This window comes from Hemicordylus capensis, chromosome 6 (assembly GCF_027244095.1).
Source record: "Hemicordylus capensis ecotype Gifberg chromosome 6, rHemCap1.1.pri, whole genome shotgun sequence".
In the NCBI taxonomy this organism is placed as follows: Eukaryota; Metazoa; Chordata; class Lepidosauria; order Squamata; family Cordylidae; genus Hemicordylus; species Hemicordylus capensis.
Genome location: NC_069662.1, coordinates 55,822,071 through 55,842,062, shown reverse-complemented (window position 1 = coordinate 55,842,062; position 19,992 = coordinate 55,822,071). Strand labels below are relative to the sequence as shown.

General features: G+C 46.3%; 2 protein-coding genes across 3 annotated transcripts in view; one reads left to right on the top strand and one right to left on the bottom strand.

Moving 5' to 3' along the window:
• CNTNAP1 (contactin associated protein 1) overlaps nucleotides 1-4,539 on the bottom strand; it is a 50,924-nt gene extending 46,385 nt beyond the window's left edge. The window contains exons 1-2 of the mRNA XM_053263009.1: nucleotides 4,325-4,539; nucleotides 2,459-2,560 (exon numbers count right to left, since the gene is read on the bottom strand). Coding sequence (XP_053118984.1) covers nucleotides 2,459-2,560; nucleotides 4,325-4,403 — 181 coding nt within the window. The 5' untranslated portion in view covers nucleotides 4,404-4,539. The remainder of the gene's footprint in view (nucleotides 1-2,458; nucleotides 2,561-4,324) is intronic.
• On the top strand, nucleotides 3,246-19,743 carry CCR10 (C-C motif chemokine receptor 10). Of its 2 annotated transcripts, none has more exons than XM_053263010.1 (3): nucleotides 3,246-3,963; nucleotides 13,405-13,558; nucleotides 18,414-19,743. In XM_053263010.1, the coding sequence occupies exons 2-3, from the start codon at nucleotides 13,532-13,534 to the stop codon at nucleotides 19,476-19,478; spliced, it is 1,092 nt and encodes a 363-aa protein (XP_053118985.1). In that variant the 5' UTR covers nucleotides 3,246-3,963; nucleotides 13,405-13,531; the 3' UTR covers nucleotides 19,479-19,743. The 2 variants fall into 2 exon arrangements, with proteins under 2 accessions (XP_053118985.1, XP_053118986.1); XM_053263011.1 differs by lacking the exon at nucleotides 3,246-3,963 and adding an exon at nucleotides 4,479-4,709.
• Nucleotides 19,744-19,992: the final 249 nt, after the last annotated feature.

Here is a 19,992-nt window from a genome sequence, read left to right as displayed (position 1 = left end):
AAACAAAAGATTTCTTCACACTATGCGTAATTATACAAAACTCCATTTCAGAAGATAATCACTAGGAAAAATGATTTTTTGGAAGCACCAGATAAAAATACCTATCACATATGTATTCTGCTCTTCCTCCAAAGAGTGCAACGTGACAGCTATATAGGATAAATTGTTAAATGGAATTCAGTCAGAATACTCAGAAGCACAACCCCAGCATTTAGAGACCATGTATATCTCTGACCAGTAGGTGAGGTTCATCGTTGACCAGAAAGTCATTTTGCATAGATTACATTCCTAGGAAAGTTCAAGGAATTAAATATATATATATATATATATATATATATATATATATATATATATATACACATATATACATATATACATATATACATATATAATTTATTTGATTTATATATCACCCTTCCTAAAATGGCTCAGGGGTGCTTTACACTAAGATTAAAAATATATTAGAATTAAAATAAAAAACAATTAAAAGCCGATTAAAACTACAATTAAAACTAGATCACAGGCCAAAAAGATGGGTCTTTAAAGCTCTCCTGAAAGCCTCCAAGGAAGACAATCCTCTTATATCCATGGGGATATATCCATTCTGCAACCTAGGAGTGACAACAGAGAAGGCTCTATCCCAGGTTGCCACCAGATGAACTGGTGGCACCTGAAGACGGACCCCTCGAACAAGACCCCCTTGTTCTCAATGAGCGGCAGGGATCTTGTAGAGAAAGATGCTCCCTCAGGTAATCTGGACCTAAGCCATTCAGGGCTTTAAAGGTAATAAACATCACTTTGTACTTTGAACAGAAACATATCGGCATCCAGTGCAACTGTTTAAGAACAGGCATAATGTGGTCTCTCTGGGATACCCCAGAGACCAATCTGGCTGCTGCATTTTGAACTAACTATCCAAACTACATACAAAGGCAGTCCTACATAGAGTACATTACAGTAGTCCAACTGGAGGTTACCAGCAGATGCACCACTGTTTTCAGGTCATTCTTGTCAAGAAATGGGCGGAGTTGCTGCATCAGTCTCAGCTGGTAAAAAATGCTCCTGGCCACAGTCTCAACCTGGGCACCAGGGTGAGGGCTGGGTCCAAGAGCACTCCCAAGCTACAAACCTGTTCTTTCTGGGGGAATGTAACCTCATGCAGAACAGGAAGTTCTATCCTGTCTGACAGTTTACAATCCCCAACAATGAGCACCTCCCTCTTGCTTGGATTCGGCTTCAGTTTATTATCCTTCATCCAGCCCATTACTGCCTGTAGACAGGCATTTAAGGGGTTATCACCATTTCCTGATATCGATGACAAGAAGAAATAGATTTGGGTGTCATCAGCATATTCATAACAGCCAGCACCAAATCCCCCAGTGACCTTACCCAGCGGTTTCATTTAGCTGTTAAAAAGCATTGGTGACAGAATGGAGCGCTGGGGAACTCCATATAGTAGCTCCCATTCTGAAGAGCAACTGTCACCAAGCGCCACCATCTGAAATCTACCCGAGACATAGGAGCGGAACCACTGTAAAACAGTGCTTCCTATCCCTAAATCCCTCAGGCAATCCAGAAGGATACTATGGTCAATGATTTCAAAAGCTGCTGAGAGATCCAAAAGAACCAGCAGAGTTATACTCCCTCTGTCAATTCCCTGGTGAAGGTCATCCATCAGGCTGACCAAGGCAATCCCATAGCCCATTTTAAAGCCAGTCTGAAATATATGTAATAGAATCTTTTATTAATATGCTTGCAAAAAGGAAATAAAATAAAAGTTTGAAATTTCTAGAATTTCAGTTTCAAACACTATTCATTCTACTAAATAAATGGTAAATTTGAATCACAGTAAATTTGAGTCTGAGAAAGACCTTCTGCTTGGGCATAATGTTCTTTTGGAATTACTGATCTGATTATTGAGTGTTAAAATCTGTTAAAATATGATGATTCATTCAGAATTTCTTCTTTAAAAATACACACACATATGTCCCTGAGCATATTCTGGTGTAAAAGGTAGTGCATCCAGCTAATTTAAGTGGCAGGATTGTTCATGCAAAGTTAGATATTTGCAGGCAATCAGAAAGCATCATATTCAGAATTTCTTCAAAAACTAGCAATTTTTTTTATTTCACTGAGCACATTTCTGTGTAAAAAGTAGTGCATTCAGCTAATTTCACTGGCAAGATTATGTATGCAGAATTTGGTATCTGTAGGTCATTGGAAATATGACTTCATTTATTCACAAATTCTTCAAAATGTGTAATAGATAGTTCAATAGAGTTAACTATAGGGGGCAGATACTGCCATCACACTTTGCTTGTGGACTTCCTTAGAGCATCTGGCCAATTTTTCAAGAAAACTGACACAGCTAAATGAGCCATTGGTTTATTCTGACATGTTTATGCTATTGAGCTAGAGAGGCCCGCTTCTTCTCAGGCTCTGCACACACTGAACTCACCATAAAGCCGGGCAAAAGTGGCAGCACGGAAGATGCTGGACCGAGAGGATGCACCGAGATTCCAAGCATAGAGGGGGCCAACCAGTTCATAGTCACAAGGCCCTGCAATGATGGAAGGGAGAGTGGGGAGAAGTCAACATTCTAGCCAGACCAGAGCACTGTGATAGGACCTCATTTCTAAAAGACGGGCGCTTAGGAGGTTCAAATTTAGAAGCGACAACTTTGCTTGAAAGTCTCAAACATCCAATGCCTCATATAAATGGACTCGCTGTAGTAAAAGTGTGGCAAAGGACAGGCACTCCACACATATCCAGAGACACTCTTCTCTCTATTACCATCTCATATTCAAAACAGGTTTCAGGGCTGAACCATCACCAAATTAAATCCTGGCTGCCTTTTCTCCTCAACATCCACAAGGAAGCATGCGCGTACAGCACAGCCTCTCCCTAGGATTTCAGATGTCTAGTATTCTTAGAAAGTCCCTGACCAGAGCCAAGCTAGAAAGTGTGGGTTAAGATCCCTAACCAACTCTCACAGTTAATAAGGCACACATACACCAGGCAGGCTCCACACTCAAACTGTCACTGCTGTGAAAGTGGAAGGCTGTTTAGAAGCAGAGCTATCCACCGGCCTCCTCCCTCCTTTTCTCCAGGTTTTTTTTCCTTCCACTGCAGAGAGTGGCTGGCACGCCCTTGCAGGCTCAGCTCCTGCCTGCATCTGCCAGAGTCCAAGATGAGGGGGAACCCCCTCTCACCCCTACCAGGCCAGCTATGAACGACCGGCAAACAAGACGCAGATAACATGCAGGAGGAGGAGGAGGAGGAGGAAGGCACTCTTGGATGTTCTTCTGAACATTCAATAAGAAGTTGCGGTAGATCAAGGACAGATACAGGATACCTTTACCCTCCCAGAGAAGTGCAGCATCCTCTCCCCAATGTAAATAAACCTCCGCCTAACTGGCTAGGGTAGCGCCCCTGTTGGGAAGAGTCCTGGCTCCCCTGACTCTTAACCATTCTGCAAGAGGCGAGGAATGATGGAGATAAGCAGTGTGGAAGTCAGCGGAAGTACCCGGGGAGTGGAACGGCCCACGGCAGCTATTCCCCACTGTCGAAGGCCCTGTTTGCGGGGAAAGGGGCTGTCATGCCAAGGCCTTGTTCTGCTGCCTCATCAGTGCGCCAGAATATGCCGTGAGTAGGGAAGGGACGGTGCGAAGCACCAAGGACACCCGCGGACTCTGCAAGTCTTCTTCCATCAACAGAGCAGAGTCTGAGGACTCACAACTGAGGCGTGAAAACCGGGGCAAGTGCTGCCCCCCTTCCTCAGGCATGGGCCAGGATGCCCATCACTGTACCCGCCCCACCCGGCCAGCTTCCAGCATCCTCAGAAGTCCTGGAGAGGAGAAAAGGCTCCCTGCCGATTCCTTCCCTCACCCCCAGCCCCACCCGGAGCAGCAGGGGACGGGACGAGATCCAGGCATCCTTCCTGCCCCGGATCCCAAGGCACAGGTGAAAAGCCCGGACAAACTTTCGCGGGGATTTCGGGTCTCTGCCGCAGCATATAATGGAGCGAACCAAGTGTGCCGCCGGGGTCCACAGCGAGACCCAAGCACGGTGGGCCGTCGCAGCGGAGCCCTCCAATTCCTCCGCGCCGCAACCCTCACACACACTCTCTGCTGCTGGAGGCGAGACCCCCAACCGGCTGCCGCAGGCTCCATGCTCGGAGTCGGCCCTCCTCCGCCCCAGACGCGGCGCTGCCCATCCTCTCCCCCCGTGACCTTTTTTTCCTTCCCGCCCGGCCCGATCCTTGCTGGTGCCGCAATGCAGCTGGTGCCGCCGCCGCCGCCGCGCCGCGTCCCGGGCCACTCACACTTCCACCAGCTGCAGTCGCCGTGCTGCAGGAGAGCGGCGAAGAAGGCGAGGAGCAAGTGTAGCAGGCGGCCGCCCATGCTGGAGCCGCAACGCTCGCCGGCTCCTCAGTCCGCTTCGCCGCCGAGCCGCCTGGCCATTGTCGCACGTGCACCCCGCCTGCCTCCGCCTGGTGGCCGGAGCAGCCAGATGCGCGTCTCCGACCCGGCGGCGCGCCTGCGCCTCGCGTACCTCCTGGCCTCCCCGGCGGGGAATGCTGCCAAGGCTTCCCCTTAAGCGCAAACAGGGTCCAGTCACGGGTGCGCTTCCTTGCGAGGGAAGGTCTCTCTGCACAGGCTCAGAGGCAGGAAAGCCCTAGTTCAGCAAGTTTCAGGAGCTGAGCGCAGGTGCATCATTTTATTTTATTTTTATTTTATTTCTGTAGATTTATTTGATCTTCTCTGCCTTTCTTCCATGGAACTCAAAACCTCATGCATAGGCTTCCCAGGCCGTCTCCCATCCAAGCACTGATCAGATGTATAGGAGATACAGGAAAGGCATTTTACACATGCCCAGAGACATCCTTTATCTTAATTTACCCCAGGACTGAATGCTGGCCCTGGAAATAGATCCCCCACCTGACCCCAGGCATCGGGATTAGCACCAGCTAGCTATCTCTGTGCACACTTCATCCTTTCCAGGATCCCCACTCCAAGCTCGGACTGGGCCACAGGGCATATTCTCCAGTGCACCCCACCCTCAGGGTGCCCCTGTGCACCGCCACACTCAGCAGCAGTGAATACTCCCACCCTTAAGCACCCATTCTGCTCAAAACCCACGGCCCTCCCCCACATACATTCCACCGACCTCTCAGTGCCCCCAGTCCGGCCCTGCCCCACTCCCTTCCTTTACTACAAGGTGAGTACATCTGAGTTATCTTCCCGTCTGCTGTTAACTAAGTTAAAGTTGTGCCCTCAAGTCAGTGTCGACTCCTGGTGACCACAGAGCCATGTGGCTTTCTTTGGTGGAATACAGGAGGGGTTTACCATTGCCTCCTCCCACGCAGTATGAGATGATGCCGTTCAGCATCTTCCTATATCACTGCTGCCAACATAGGTGTTTCCCATAGTCTGGGAAACATACCAGTGGGGATTCAAACCAGCAACCTCTTGCTCCCTAGGCAAGTTAGTTCCCCACTGCACCATTAGGTGGCTTCGTACCTTACCTTATATGTGAGCTATATATGGTTTCTAATGTAAATGGCACTGAGAAAGTTCTTGTTGAAAAGTGGTGTATAAATATTCTTAATATTAAAATAATAATAAATCTTGCCCTTACTTATAAAAACCAGTTTCTTCTAATCTCATATATTTGGTGTCTGCTTGCAATTATTTGTTGATGAGGAAGAGACACTCTTTTAAAAAAATCTTTATTTGGCACATTCTAGAATTAACCCTGGCACCAAAAAGAGGTTCCAAAGCAAAATGTTGGTATGCCACCTCCAGTACTTAATTTTAAAATCAAGCCACAGTTCAGACTGGATTAGAAATCACACTTCTAAGCCTGGAAACTCTTGCAGTCAGTGATGAAGGAATGCACTCTGCAAATGCCTAGAGGCGCACTCTTTTCACACATTCCAGAGTTGAGCATGGGGAAGGCGACTCAACTGTGCCTTGGCCTTTAGCATCCTCCGGGGTCCTATCTTGTACGCCATGCTGTTTAACATATACATGAAACCACTGTGAGAAGTCAGTCATCTGCAGGACCAGACAGGGGGCACTGAGAGGGCAGTGAAATGTTTTTGGGGAGGGCGCTGGGTTTTGAGCAGAATGGGTAATTAAGGTGGGAGTATTCACTGCTGCCGAGTGCGGCGGGACACAGGGATGCCCCATGGATGGGGTGCACCGGGAATATGCCCTGTTGCCCTGTGGGCCAGTCCGGGCCTGGTCATCTGGCAGCCTGGTGTCACCGATATACACCCAGCTTTATCTGTCCTTGCAGTCTCCAGCTGGAGAAGCGGTCAAGGTTCTGCATTGGTATCTGGAGGCAGTGAAGGGCTAGATGTGAGTTTAAAAGCTGAAAATAAATCTGGACAAGACAGAGACTCTCCTGGTCATGGAATCTACTGATTCAGCGATAGTCTATCAACCTGTTGTAGAGAGGGTTGCACTCCCCTTGAAGGATAAGCTCCACAGCTTAAGAGTTCTCCTGGACTCAATATTAGTTACATCAATTACATTACATTAATCCGGATCCATTGCATCTGGATGCCCAGGGCACTTTCCAGATTAGACCCTACAACACTGTCACAACATATCTGCTAAGTACCCTTGCTAGCTTGGCAAGGAGGCACCTTTTAACATGGTGATTCTCTTTATTTATCAGGGGGAGAGTAACTGGCCCCATCCACCCCCAGCACAGTACCTCCAGTGACTGTTGCTGGTGTCTATCTTACGTTTCTTTTTAGATTGTGAGCCCTTTGGGGACAGGGATCCTTCTTATTGGTTTGTTATTTCTCTATATAAACCGCCCTGAGCCATTTTTGGAAGGGCGGTATTGAAATTGAATGAATGAGTGTGCTTCCCTACTTCCTGTGTTGTGACACCGCAGTCCCTACACTGTCAGCAGGGTGCCATTCACATTTTGGATGTTTCGGATTTTATCGCTGTGATTTAGTGCTATAACATTGTATGTCTACTGCAAAAAAGTAGTTGTATTTTCTGTTGTAGATTCTGGGGATTGTTTTCAATTCGGTCCTGTCAAGCCGAAGCATTTAACCGCTGTTTTAGCCTGTAATCTGGAAATCACCCAGGTGTCTGCCATGGCCTGGTGATCTTTTGCCCAGCTTTGGCTGATGCACCAGCTGAGACCTGGCCACTATTAACCACACCCTCATTGCTTGTGATTCTGGACTAGATTACTGCAACATGGTATGTATGGGGCTGCCCTTGAAGACTCTTTGGAAATTTAAGAATGCCGTGGCAAGATTCTTAACTAACACAAGATTCGCAGAGTATATAGCACCTACCTTGCTCCAGCTGCACTGGTTGTCTGTAGTTTCCAGGCATGTTTCAAGGTGCTGATTTTGACCTGTAAAGCATTACCCTGGTTTGAGGCCAGGGTACTTCAAGGACTCCCTGCTCTCACATGAATCTGCCCACCCTGTAAGAACCTGTAGAAAGGCCCTCTTGCATGTGCCTCCTCCTTTGGTGGTATGGTGGATGACCACACGAGAGAGGGCCATATCACACATAAGGTAGCAGTTTCCACCTTGTGGAACTCCCTCCCTCAGAAGATCTGCCTGACTCCATTTCTGCTGGTATTCCATTGGCTTGTGAAGATCCATTTTTTCCCCCAGCTGGCATTTTCCCTTTCCCCTAGTTGATGTCTCTCTGTTTGCCCATTAGCACCCTTTTGATCTAATGTTTATATTTGGGGACTTTTTGAAGTTTTTAATAATTTTTGAATGGTTTTAATAATTTTCTGTAAGCTGCCTGGAATTTGGTAAGAAAGGTACAATATACATTTTAAAATACATTTTTAAAAATCCTGTAGTTCTTTCCATTTTACAGATGGAAAAACTGAGGATGCCGCTCACTGAACAGGGATGGGATATAGAACCTGGACCACAGGGTATTGCTAACTTGCTTATCAATTTTGCACTGATATATTATTATATTTTTATCTTGCCCATCCTTCAAGGTGATCAAGGTAGCATACATGGCTCTGACTCGCCATGACATATTTCTGATCTTACTCGGCACTTCCAGAGTGTGGGAACACTCTAAGAGGGCTGTCAAACTCAATCGGGTAGTGGAGAAGATTTGATTCTGATGCACCTCTGGAGGGTCATATCCCTGTGCCTCCTTCCATCTCCTTGCACCCACCTCATACCACCTTCTATCTTCCTCCTTCCTAGACTCTTAGTCCTGTTGTGCAACAGCACAAGCACAGGAGAACAGGGGAAGTTGCATAAGGTGTGCTGCTGTGTGCCTGCAGACCTTTCTTACACACACACTTTGTTAGTCAGGATGTCAGCCAATGCCTGGCCTAAGTTCACCCAGTGAGCTTTATGACTGAGGGACAGGGGTGTGGTGGAGGGGGGACGGGCATGGTACTTCTCAGCTTCTCCAGCTGTTGGGGTGGGCATGGCATGGGGGCTGTCATGCAGAGCGCCTGCGCTTCTGAATTTGCAACTATATCACTGCTGAGGAAGGATTTGAACCTGGGTACTTATTTGTTTGTTTGTTTTATTGTTAAATTTCTATACTGCCTTTCATTAAACCATTAAGGTGGTTCACACAAAAAACAAGACGATAAAAATCACACAATTACAATATTAGCAAGGATATACAAATACAGATCTGATATAAAAAAACAAGCACACTATATCCATAAAAGATACAAAGCAGCAGCAATAGAAACAATCATATGAAAGCCTGGTTAAAAAGCCAAGATTTCACATGCTTTCTAAAAATTGTGATGGAGACTGAAGAGCTTATGGCCACCAGGAGAGCATTCCAGAGTCGAGGGGCCAGGAGCGTAGCAAGGCTGGCAGCGGCCCCCGGGCCCCGCCCCCTGCGTCAGATGCGGGGTGTGTGGTCTGTCTCCCTCCCAAACAGGGCCATGCAGCGTGGCAAACATTGGGCAGCATGGGAGCATCCCTTAAAGGCAGGGAGAGCCGTTCCGGCCGAGCTGCCAATGCAGTGTGGGCCGATCTCTCTCCTAAATGGGGCCTCATGGTAGCAGCAAGACCAGGAGCAGCTCTCCCTGCCTTTAAGGCAGGGAAAGTCACTCCAGCTGCACTGCCAACACAGTGCGGGCCACGCAGCCCTGTTTGGGACCGAAATAACACCCTCGCATCTGACGTCGGATGCGGGGGTGGGGTCTGGGCCCCCTGATTGGTGGCAGCCTGGGTTCTTTGAACTTGTTCGCCCAATGGTGGCTCCGCCCCTACTAGGGGCAACAACTGAGAAGGCCCTGTCCCGCGTGCACAACAGCCAAGCCTCCCTCACTCCGTGGGTCAGCTCACAGAGCAAAGCCCACCCAGATGACCTTATCAAGCGGGCAGCAACCCTTGGAAGCAGGCAGTCCCTCAGGTATCCAGGGCCCAAACCATTTAGAGCTTTAAAGGTCAAAAACAGCACCTTGAATTGAACCCAGAATAATCCAATAATCTCCCCACACTATAGCCACTGCACTACACTACACTGGCTCTCACAAGGTTATTTCGTTTTGAGACCATGGTATATTCCTACCCTGATCACAAGTTAAAATGAAATAAGTGTATCAACTTAAATACAATAGCTAGATCCCACCTTCAGTGCTTGGAATAAGGCAGGGAAGAAAGTCAACAGAAAAGAGAAACAGTCTGCCTAAAACATTCTGAGTACCCAGAATGTTGGGGGGCAATATGCTAAATCATTGTAAACCGCTTAGAGAGCTCCGGCTATAGAGCGGTATATAAATGTAAGTGCTATTGCTATTGCTATTGCTAAAACGTCAGAGGAGGCGCCGGGGAGAGGGTCTTCTGTAAGCCACATTTCTTTGCGGGGGAGGAAATACTGAGCAGGGCTCTGCCTTGCTAATCATCTGTGGCGGGCAGCAAAGGAGAAATGGGCACAGAAAGGCTAGCCTAAGATAAAGGGGTGCCTGATGCAGAAAATCAGAATGGTTATGCATTCTCTCTCTCTCTCTCTCTCTCTCTCTCTCTCTCTCTCTCTCTCTCTCTCATTATGGGGGCACAAACCACTGGGAAGTTTGACAGTAAAAGTGGGGGTGGATGGGAAGGGGATGACAAGAGAATAGGGGATGTGTTGACCTGAGCATTGGCAGCATCTGGGAAACCAGACAGACTCTGCCTGCTGTGACAGATGTGAGGCTGATTTGCAATCAACCAGCAGATTAAGCCTTGGGGAAGTGTATAGGGGTTTCCATTTTGTTCTCAGCTAAAGCAGTGAAAGCCACACAGGATTGAGTCAATTTCTGGATCCCGTTGTCATTTTCACCCCCAGGGCGGGGGGAATGACAACGGGTGAGTGGCCTAGATAGCAGCCCCCAACCTACTGCCCGTCACCAGCAGCAAGGTCATGCAGTGCTCTGGAACATGGGCAAGGAGGGAGAATTAAAGAGATCTGAGATCCCAGTATATTCCTGTTCATAGAGCAGAGCAGGAAACATAGGAATTATGCATGTCATGTGGGGAATTTGGGGCTGATGGGGGGGGTGTTCCTTGACTATTGTGATTCATTATGTACATTGATTGTACATTGAGAAACATGATTTATCCACATCGAGAATGACTGAAATTATCCCTTAGCCACTTGGGCTAAGTTTTTTATTTCAACTTTAGAGACTAGGTTTTAAATTCTTAAATAAATTATAGACATAATACTTTATTTGAACATGTTCTTCTTGATAGAGTTATGTTACTCATATTTTAATCCCTATTCAGAAACAAACAAAACAAACGAATGAATGAATATTTATGTACTGCTCTTCGACAAACGTTCCCAAAGCGGTTTACATAGAGAAAACAATAATAAATTAATATGATAGATCCCTGTCCCCAAAGGGCTCACAGTCTAAAAAGAAACATAAGGTAGACACCACCACTAGCCACTGGAGGGATGCTGTCCTGGGGCTGGATAGGACCAGTTGCTCTCCCCCTGCTAACTATAAGGCGCTTTCCAGACCAGACCCTACAAGGGGGTCAGGACGAATCTTGGAAGTGTGCTTCCACATTTCCTATGTCCCGCAGTCCCTATGTGGACAGCAGGGTGCCGTTCACATTTCCAATGCCTTGTTGCAAATTTAATCTCTGCGATATAGAGTAAGGACGGACGCCGTACATCCAGCGTGAAAAAGTTGCTGGTTTTTTCGGGTTGTTAGTTGCTGCGAGACTGCTCCCTCTGCTGTTTACGTTCCGAATGCGACTTGCCCAAACGGAGGCATTTTGCTGCTGTTCCAGCAGTTAGTCTGGAAAGCACCTAAGAGGATCACCACTTTGAAAGGTGCCTCTTTGCTCAGTTAGCAGGGGACAGAAAGAAGAATCTTTGTGTTTATTTTAGGGGGAGTGGTGGAAACTGAGATTGGAGGTCCAATACAACTATATCCTGCATACAGGTCGAGCTCTACTCAGCCCTTGCTTCTGGCCCTCTCTGTTCTAGGACTGAATTTGACCAAGGCTCCGCCCCAAATTCCATTTTGAAAAATAAGGCTCAGCCCAGGTACACAGGATGAAATGAGGGAACATGTTCTGAGTGTGTTTCCCTACTACTCAGTGGTCAGAAACTGCAACAAGCACCCTGCCATTGGGGAAGTAAGGGCCAGTGCTCCCAAGCCGTTGCCTGCTTGAACTCTAGCACCTCCCTTCAGTAGACTAGTGACTCTACCCCTCCAGTGGACTAGCACATTTCAAGGCGGGAGTGTTCCTTCTGATGCTTCCTGTGTGTTTGGGAGTGGAGTTATGATTGAGGATGAAAGTGAGAACAGAGAGTCCCAGGTGCTTGTGAGGAGGTGTAACCAACAAGAGTTGTTAATGAAAGAACAATAGCTTAGCGGCTGCCTTTTTTCTGCCAGAACCCCTGTGCTACATGACAGACGCAGTACTTCTGTTTCACTGGTTGAATTTCAGCCTGCCTTAAAGCTGCCACAGATTTGTATCATTGAGTCATGCCAGAAATAGAAGCAGCAAATCTGCTGGGACAGCCAACTGTATACACATACAGTTACGATTGCCCACCCTCGACAGCATGAGGGTTCCCTGTTGCTGCTCTGTTACTAACAGAAGAGACACCCTTAACCAGCCAACTGCACCTTCTCTCCCTTCCTTCCTGATGTTGTTATCCTAAGAAAGGACAGAAAAGGAGTGAGAGGAAACGGAGTTGATGCCCGCCCTTCAATGCTGGGAGGCAGATGTGGGGCACCTCTCCACTTGTTTAAGAGATGGGGGAGGAAAGGCTTCCTTTATGAAGGCCAAGCAGGGATGAGCTGTTTGGGGGCCAGAGAATGGGGAAGGCCTGGTGAGATTATAACTGCTGAAGCCCAAAAGCCTATTACCATTAAAACCCCAAATTGATTTTTCAGTTGGCATAGGGAGAAAAGTAGTGCTCCGCCCCCTGCTCTTTAATCTGCCTGTTAATAGAGGGATTAAAGGGGGTTTGTGCCAGTTTACTGAAAAGGCCGTAAAGCTGCGATCCAGGCAAATACAACAGGTCTGAAATGAAGTCTCATGTCTCAGAATATAGAGTGGCTCTTAATTCCTGGGTGACCCATTGTTTCTGCTCGTTGTTTTGCTCTGGGATTTAGCCAGGGCTTAGCCATGGACAATGACTGGCCATACTCAGAAGAGAGAGTGCCTTTCTTTCACCATTAGCCTCTGGCATATCAGCAGCACTGCAAATCTATATAATTTATACCACTTTAAGTCCCATGGTTTTCTCCAAAAAAAACCCCAGGGTTTGGTTAAACGCTGTATTAGAAATCCCTAGTTCTCCTTCAAAATACACTTCCCAGGGAAGTGGAAATGATAGTTAAATCAATTTAAGTCTGTAGTACAAATATTACCCAGAGACAGGATGGAGGGAGTGTGAGATTTAGACATACTTCATTCTTGTGTTTTAGTAGGAATATGTTTTGTGAATTGAGAATAAGAGGGGGAATCTATTTTTATATATTTGAATTATCTGAAACCCATAAAATGTATCTAAACTCAGTTGTCTTTGGTGATTGCATCATTTTCTCCATCATGCACAGTTTCCAAAGAAAGACAATTTAATTAGTTTGATATGGTGCTATCTACACAAGATCACACCTGCATTAAGTCATCTGGAAAAACTACCAGTCCATTATGCTGTACCCACAATCACTAACGCAGCATATAGAGTCCTCACTTTACTGACAAATAATCACTGAATAGGTGGAAAATATCTACTTTTGAACTACTCTGTCGGATTCCACTTTGGCAAAGTGTATCAACCTTGTGGTACATCACACAAGGTTGATACATTTTGCCAAAGCGTCATGTTGCACTACAAATCTGAAACCTGTACAATTCAGTTGAGGTTAATATGGCACTTATTCTTAGATTGCTTCTCTCAGTATCACAGGGGGACGTGTCCTTAAGTTTCAAAACCGACCACAACAATACATGAAGCTCAGCAGAGCAGTCACCAACTGATGAAGACCTAGCAAGACTTAAAGGATATTTGCTGACTGCAGTCTGACGATGGACGAACAGCACCCACAAGTTCAGGTAAGTGGGACTGAGCTTGCTATCAAGAATGGCCAGGGAAGACTCCACAGCCAGCCTTTAAAAAGCCTCCCCTTCAAAAGAGTGGAGGACAGGACCAGAGGTGCACTTAGGTAATTTTGGAGCCTGGACCTAAAGGCCTTTGGAGCCCCCTCCCCCAGCAAATTAAGCATCATCATGCTTGGCCAGGCAACCACACCACTGGGACAGACTAAAAAGGATTTTGAAGCCCCCCAGGAGCTGTGGAGGCCCTGGACTTTGGAAATCCAGGGGTAAGAGCACTGCTGGCAGGACTAGATTAATCCTCCAGGATATTTGGGGAGAAGCTTCCAGCCATCACAGATCACTAGACCATTGACAGCTAAGGATGATGGGGAAAGTTGTAGTGGTCCATATCAGACTCTGATTGCTTTGCAAAACAATTAAATAAAGCCCCTCTTACAGAATAAACCTATATTTTCCATTACTTGGAGCTTTTATGAAGCATTTAGTAAGTAAGTAAATAATTTATTATGGTCTTTGACCAGATGTAATATAACATAATGGCAATATAATGCCGAATGTGATATAACAGTAGGGTGTATATATATTGCCATCCCAGACCATTCTGGAGATGCTGTTTCTGTGCTTACTCGATGGCTGGAAGCTGTCAAGGTCTGGATGAATCAAAATAAGCTCAGACTGAATCCCACCAAGACTGAACTACTCTTACTCAGCCCTCGACCGGCCAACAGCTGGATGTGAACCTTGTTTTAGATGGGGTGGTGCTGCCCCCGAAGGAGCTTGTACGTGACTTGGGGGTCCTTTTGGATTCGCACCTTCTGCTTGAACAGCAGGTGGAGGCTGCAGCCAGAAGTGCCTTTGCCCAGCTCCATCTGATTGGTCAATTACGCCCTTTCCTTGATCGGCAAGCATTAAGGACAATGACCCATGCCCTTGTTATCTCCCGCCTAGATTATTGTAATGCCCTCTATCTAGGGTTACCTTTGAGAATGATCGGAAAGCTACAACGGGTCCAGAATGCAGCGGCTCATTTACTCATGGGTGCCAGAAAGTATGACAGGGTAACACCTCTCCTGCAGTCATTGCACTGGTTGCCTATTCGCTACCGAGTTGAATTTAAGGTCCTGGTTTTGACCTTCAAAGCCTTGCGGGGTTTGGCACCTGTCTACCTACAGATCCGCCTCTCCCATCCAGTTACATCCCGTCCGGTCAGATCTGATCAGATGGCCCTTTTGTCAGTCCCCAATTTCCGAGAGGTTCGGGGCGCTAGAACCCGTGAAAGGGCCTTCTCAGTTGCCGCCCCACTTCTCTGGAATTCCCTTCCCCTGCAGGTTCGTTTAGCTCCTTCTTTGTCGATTTTTAAATCTTTATTGAAGACTTTTCTTTTTCGCCAGGCTTTTACCCTGTAGTTTATCTATTTCCCTCCGCCTCTGTTAGTTACTTTAGTTTTATTTAGAATGTAATTTTAATGCTGTCTTCTTTTGCATGTTTTTGTACACTGCCCAGAGTCTTCGGAGTGGGCGGTATATCAAATGTTTCATATATATATATAATATGTAACAGAAGAATAACAATAAAGAACCTACATCTAAAAATGATAGAATAAAATATAATCAATTGAAACAGAATGTGTACAGAGACCAATTAAATTCAATAGTTTATCGTTGCTCAGTTCACCCAATTATAGACAGATTGGAGGAGTCCTTTATTAATTCACGATGTACTCTGCTAGCCAAAGTACAAAATTTTGCCATTGAGTAAGTAACCACTGCTTGCTTTTCTTATAATAAAAATAACACACAAAAATCTTCTGAACAACCTGGCAACTGTGAGGAATGGATCAATTAGCTTACTGTGAAGTTGGCTGCAGAAACTGCAGCATAACAATACATGTCCTACGGTCTCTACCCTTCCTGCATCACAGGGGCAGACATGTTCATTGTGTGGCACTTTATTAAACCTGTACTCCAAAAGTGCTGATGGGAACACATTAACAGGAACACAGAGAACAGACTTGGGTGTTTAGGTACTTCTAGCATAAAGAAATACTCGCCTGGGAAGAAACAGTGAGTCAGTCGCTATTATTATTATTATTATTATTACATTTATATCCTGCTCTTCCTCCAAGGAGCCCAGAGCGGTCTACTACATACTTGAGTTTCTCTTTCACAACAACCCTGTGAAGTAGGTTAGGCTGAGAGAGAAGTGACTGGCCCAGAGTCCCCCAGCTAGTATCATGGCTGAATGGGGATTTGAACACGGGTCTCCCCAGTCCTAGTCCAGCACTCTAACCACTACACCACGCTGGCTCTGACTTGAAGCATTTAGTGTGTCATGTAGACTGTCTTATTTTTTCTGTGTAAACCACTTTTTGAACTTTGTTGAAAAGTGGTATATAAACCATCATCATAAAGAGATATGCCGGGGCTCAAGTCATTTTATCTTCAAGCCTCTCCCCTAATCCACCATAGATGTGAATGTGTGCACGTGATGGTTATTAAGTGGTGAGGGCAAGGTATTCTGCACACTACCATAGGTGGTGTTTATTGTATTTACCACTTTTCCTCCATCATGGAACTCAAGGCAGCATACATGAGGTTCCCAGGCATTCACCCATCCAGGCACTGACCAGACCTACACCTGCTTAACTTCAGCAAGGTTCTCTGGGACATTTCCTTTTTCATCATGTGTTCCAGGGTTAGGTCCTTGGAAATGTCCAGGTTTTTGAGTTCTGGTAACCCCTACCTTAAATCAAGCCTATTTTTGTGGGCAAGGTTCCCTTCTATTGAGAGGGGTGGGTGGAATGTTTTCTCCAAAAAGAGGCCTATTCAGCTGTGGAGTTTGCACCAGGTGATGGAGCCAATGTCTTCATCCAACATTTAAACCCCATGGATACTCCAGTGCCTGGGCTAGACTCTACATGGGCTATTCACTTTTTGTGCTACATCCATTCCAGAGCAATACAATAATCAATACCTACCAGAGGGGAAATGCTTGACTAGCAGAAGGTTGCCGGTTCGAATCACCGCTGGTATGTTTCCCAGACTATGGCGCCCATAGGCAGCTAAAGATTTGCCGCCCCAGAGACAAGAGTAAGGGGGTTTGGTGGGGAGGGAAACTTATTTCTGTCTTCTGCCTTTATAAATGCCACTGTGTAGCAGCAGAGGCTCCGCCTGCCTCCTAAACCATCACAGGAGGTGATGTTGTGCACTGGAGGATGACAGCAAAAGAGGTCCTCTTTAAAGCCCGGCTTACTCACAAATGAGACAAAGTCAGGGGCATATCTATGGTAGGGCAGGTAGGGCACATGCCCCGGGCGCCACTTGAAGGGTGTGCCATTTTAAAAAATTTAAAAAAAATTAAAAATGTCCGCCAAACACAAAATGGCCACTGTGCATGCTAAGATGGCTTCTGTGAGGCCCTAGACCATGCCAGGCCTCGCAGAGGCCATTTGCGCATGTGCAGTGGCCATTTTGTTTTTAGCGGCCATCCTTTTAAAAAAAGATTATTTTTAAAAATGGCCACTGCACATCCTGAAATGGTCCCTGCGAGGCCCTAGAGGTCAGCGGGGGGGACACCTTTGAAGACCCTCCCACGGCCTTTAGGAAGCCCCCCGAAGGGACTACAGGTAAAAAAACTTTTTAAAAATTTAATATAAGTCACTGTACACCTCTGTTTAGTTTTCCAAGAATCAGGGCTTGTGAATACTGAGCTGAAGCTTATGAGCTAGGATTGTATTCATTTGCTCTTACTTTGCTTCTTGTGATAAGTGAGTTAAATGTGATGTCTTGCTAATATGGCTATTAATGGTGAGTTTGTCTTTGAATCAGTGTGAAATGCTTAGTATTAAGGCCCACTGGAAGTTTCTTGCTCTCTTTCTCTCATTTTAACTGTCTTTCTGAAAGACTAGAATTCCAAGCAGTGACACAGTTTACTCTGCATATCCTTTAATTATTTTCAGAGTATTTGGGAAAAGTCAAATTCTCCATTTATTTTTAAAACTTATGTAATAGTGATGCTAGATAATTAGACAGGCACTTCTGTTTAGTTTTCCAAGTACACCTCCATATAGTATTTGGGTATTTCATGAGCCCCAGTATACTGAAATTTGTAGTTTTCCAGCATTTTTTGGTCTGGCTACGTCCACTGCTAAATAGTTTTTGAAATATTAAAAGATTAATGAGCTTGATTTGTATTTTTCAGCTGATATTATGGCAAAGTTATCTGAAAGATGGGTGTCAGATGTTTGGACAGGGGGCGCAATTTCAGTGCTTGCCCTAGGCGCTATTTTCCCTAGATACGCCTCCCAGAGTGGGTGATTTCAGGCCTCTGTGCACATCTGTGTGTGTGCAGAGGCCCAAAATTGCCTGCTCTTCTCATTTGCGAATAAGCCAGGCTTGAGGGAGGACCTTTTTCGTCGCCGTCCTCCAGCTACACAGCAGCATTTATAAAGGTTTTTTAAAAGAAGATATATATATATATATATATAGATAGATAGATAGATATAGTTATATATATATATATATATATAGATAGATAGATAGATAGATAGATAGATATAGTTATATATATACACACACACACATATATAAAGTTTCCCTCCAAGATGCCGCTCCCCAAGATTTGCCGCCATAGGTGGCTGCCTATACTGCCTATAGTAAAACCCACCATTAGAAACACCTATATTGGGCAGCAGTGATATAAGAAGATGCTGAAAGGCATCATCTCATTCTGTGCGGGAGATGGCAATGGTAAACCCATCCTGTATCCTACCAAAGACAACCACAGGGCTCTGTGGGCGCCAGGAGTCGAAACTGACTTGACGGCACACTTTACCTTTACCTCCACTTTGCAGGAATGGACTCCTTCAACAAATGAGGCGCAAGTCAGTCCGGAGTGGTACTCCCAGGAATATGAGGCATCACCGCCAACTCTGCCTGAGCTGTGTGAAAAGGCAGCCATCCGCACTGTGGCACACATCTACCTCCCAGTAATGGCCGTCCTGTTCTGTGTGCTGGGTGTCCTTGGCAACGGCATACTGTTGCTGATCCGTGCCCGTTATCACAGAGTCCAGTCTCTCAGTGATGTCCTTCTCTTGCACCTGGCTATCTCTGACCTGCTGCTGCTCCTGACATTGCCAGTGGGTGTGGCTGGGGTGATTGACAGCTGGCGCCTGGGCACTGCCACTTGCCATGCCCTGCAGGGCTTCCATGCCCTTACTTCCTACAGTGGCTTCCTGTTCCTCATGGGCCTTACCATGGACCGCTATGTTGTGATTGTGCGGGCCCCCATCGCCCACCGCCTGCGCCCTGCTGCCACCTGCTGGGGCAGGCTGGGCTCAGGGCTGGTGTGGCTGCTGTCTTCTGCTCTAGCACTCCCCCAGTTTTTGTATGCCCGCGTTGAGGACTACCAAGGTTTTCAGCTGTGCAGGGTAGCAGTTGTCACAACTACTGTGAGCCTGCTACAAGTGATTATTGGCTTTGCACTGCCGTTTACAGTCATGGTGGTCTGCTACACAGCAATTGCCCGCACTCTTCTATCCTCTTCTTGTGCTCAGTCCCACAAGGCCTTGTGGCTGATCTTGGCCCTGGTCTTGCTCTTCCTAGCTTTGCAATTGCCCTATGCACTACTCACCTTACTGGACACAGCTGATTTGATGGGGCATCAGGCTTCAAGATGCACAGTAATCCTCCGCCGGGACCTTGCCCTCCTAATCACCAGTGGCTTGGCCTTTGCTCGCTGTTACCTAAACCCGGTGCTTCACGTCTTCCTGGGTGTTCGCTTCCGTAGGGACCTGCAACAGTTGACTAGGGATGCTGGCTGCCTGGGGCAGGGACCATGCTGTGGCAAAAGGTCCAGGAGTGGCAACTGGCAAGCATCATTCACCACCCACCTGGAAGGAACATCAGGAGCACCATGAAGAAATGGCTACTGGCCACCTGGCATGGGTTTTGTAATTTGGGAGGCCTGCCTTTGTACTCATGGGTGCATTTATTTTACTTACAGCATGCTCCAGGGCTCCGGACAAGCTTGTCTGCTTAGATTGTGAGCCTTTGTGACAGGAACCTGTCGTCTCACTCTGTGTAAAGTGCCATGTCCATGAATGGTGCTATAGAAAATACTGTCATGATTATATCCCATCACTTCTTTTCTACTTCTTTTGACAATAAAAGCTTCTAATTAGGTATGTGCCTCCATTCTGATCCATCCAATAAGGGCAAAGTTCGCTTTTTGCTTTTTTCTTTTTTTAATGCTTACCTTTTCAGTACTATTATGTAAACTGCTTTGGGAAGATGGTCTGAAAAGCAGAATATAAATGCCAGTCAATCAATCAATAAGAGTTTTAAATGAAAGAATAAACTGCATAGGCTCCAACTGTTCCTCTTCCCTAGGGGCAGTCTCTGTTTGCTAGAATTGGTCCCTGGTAAATCACT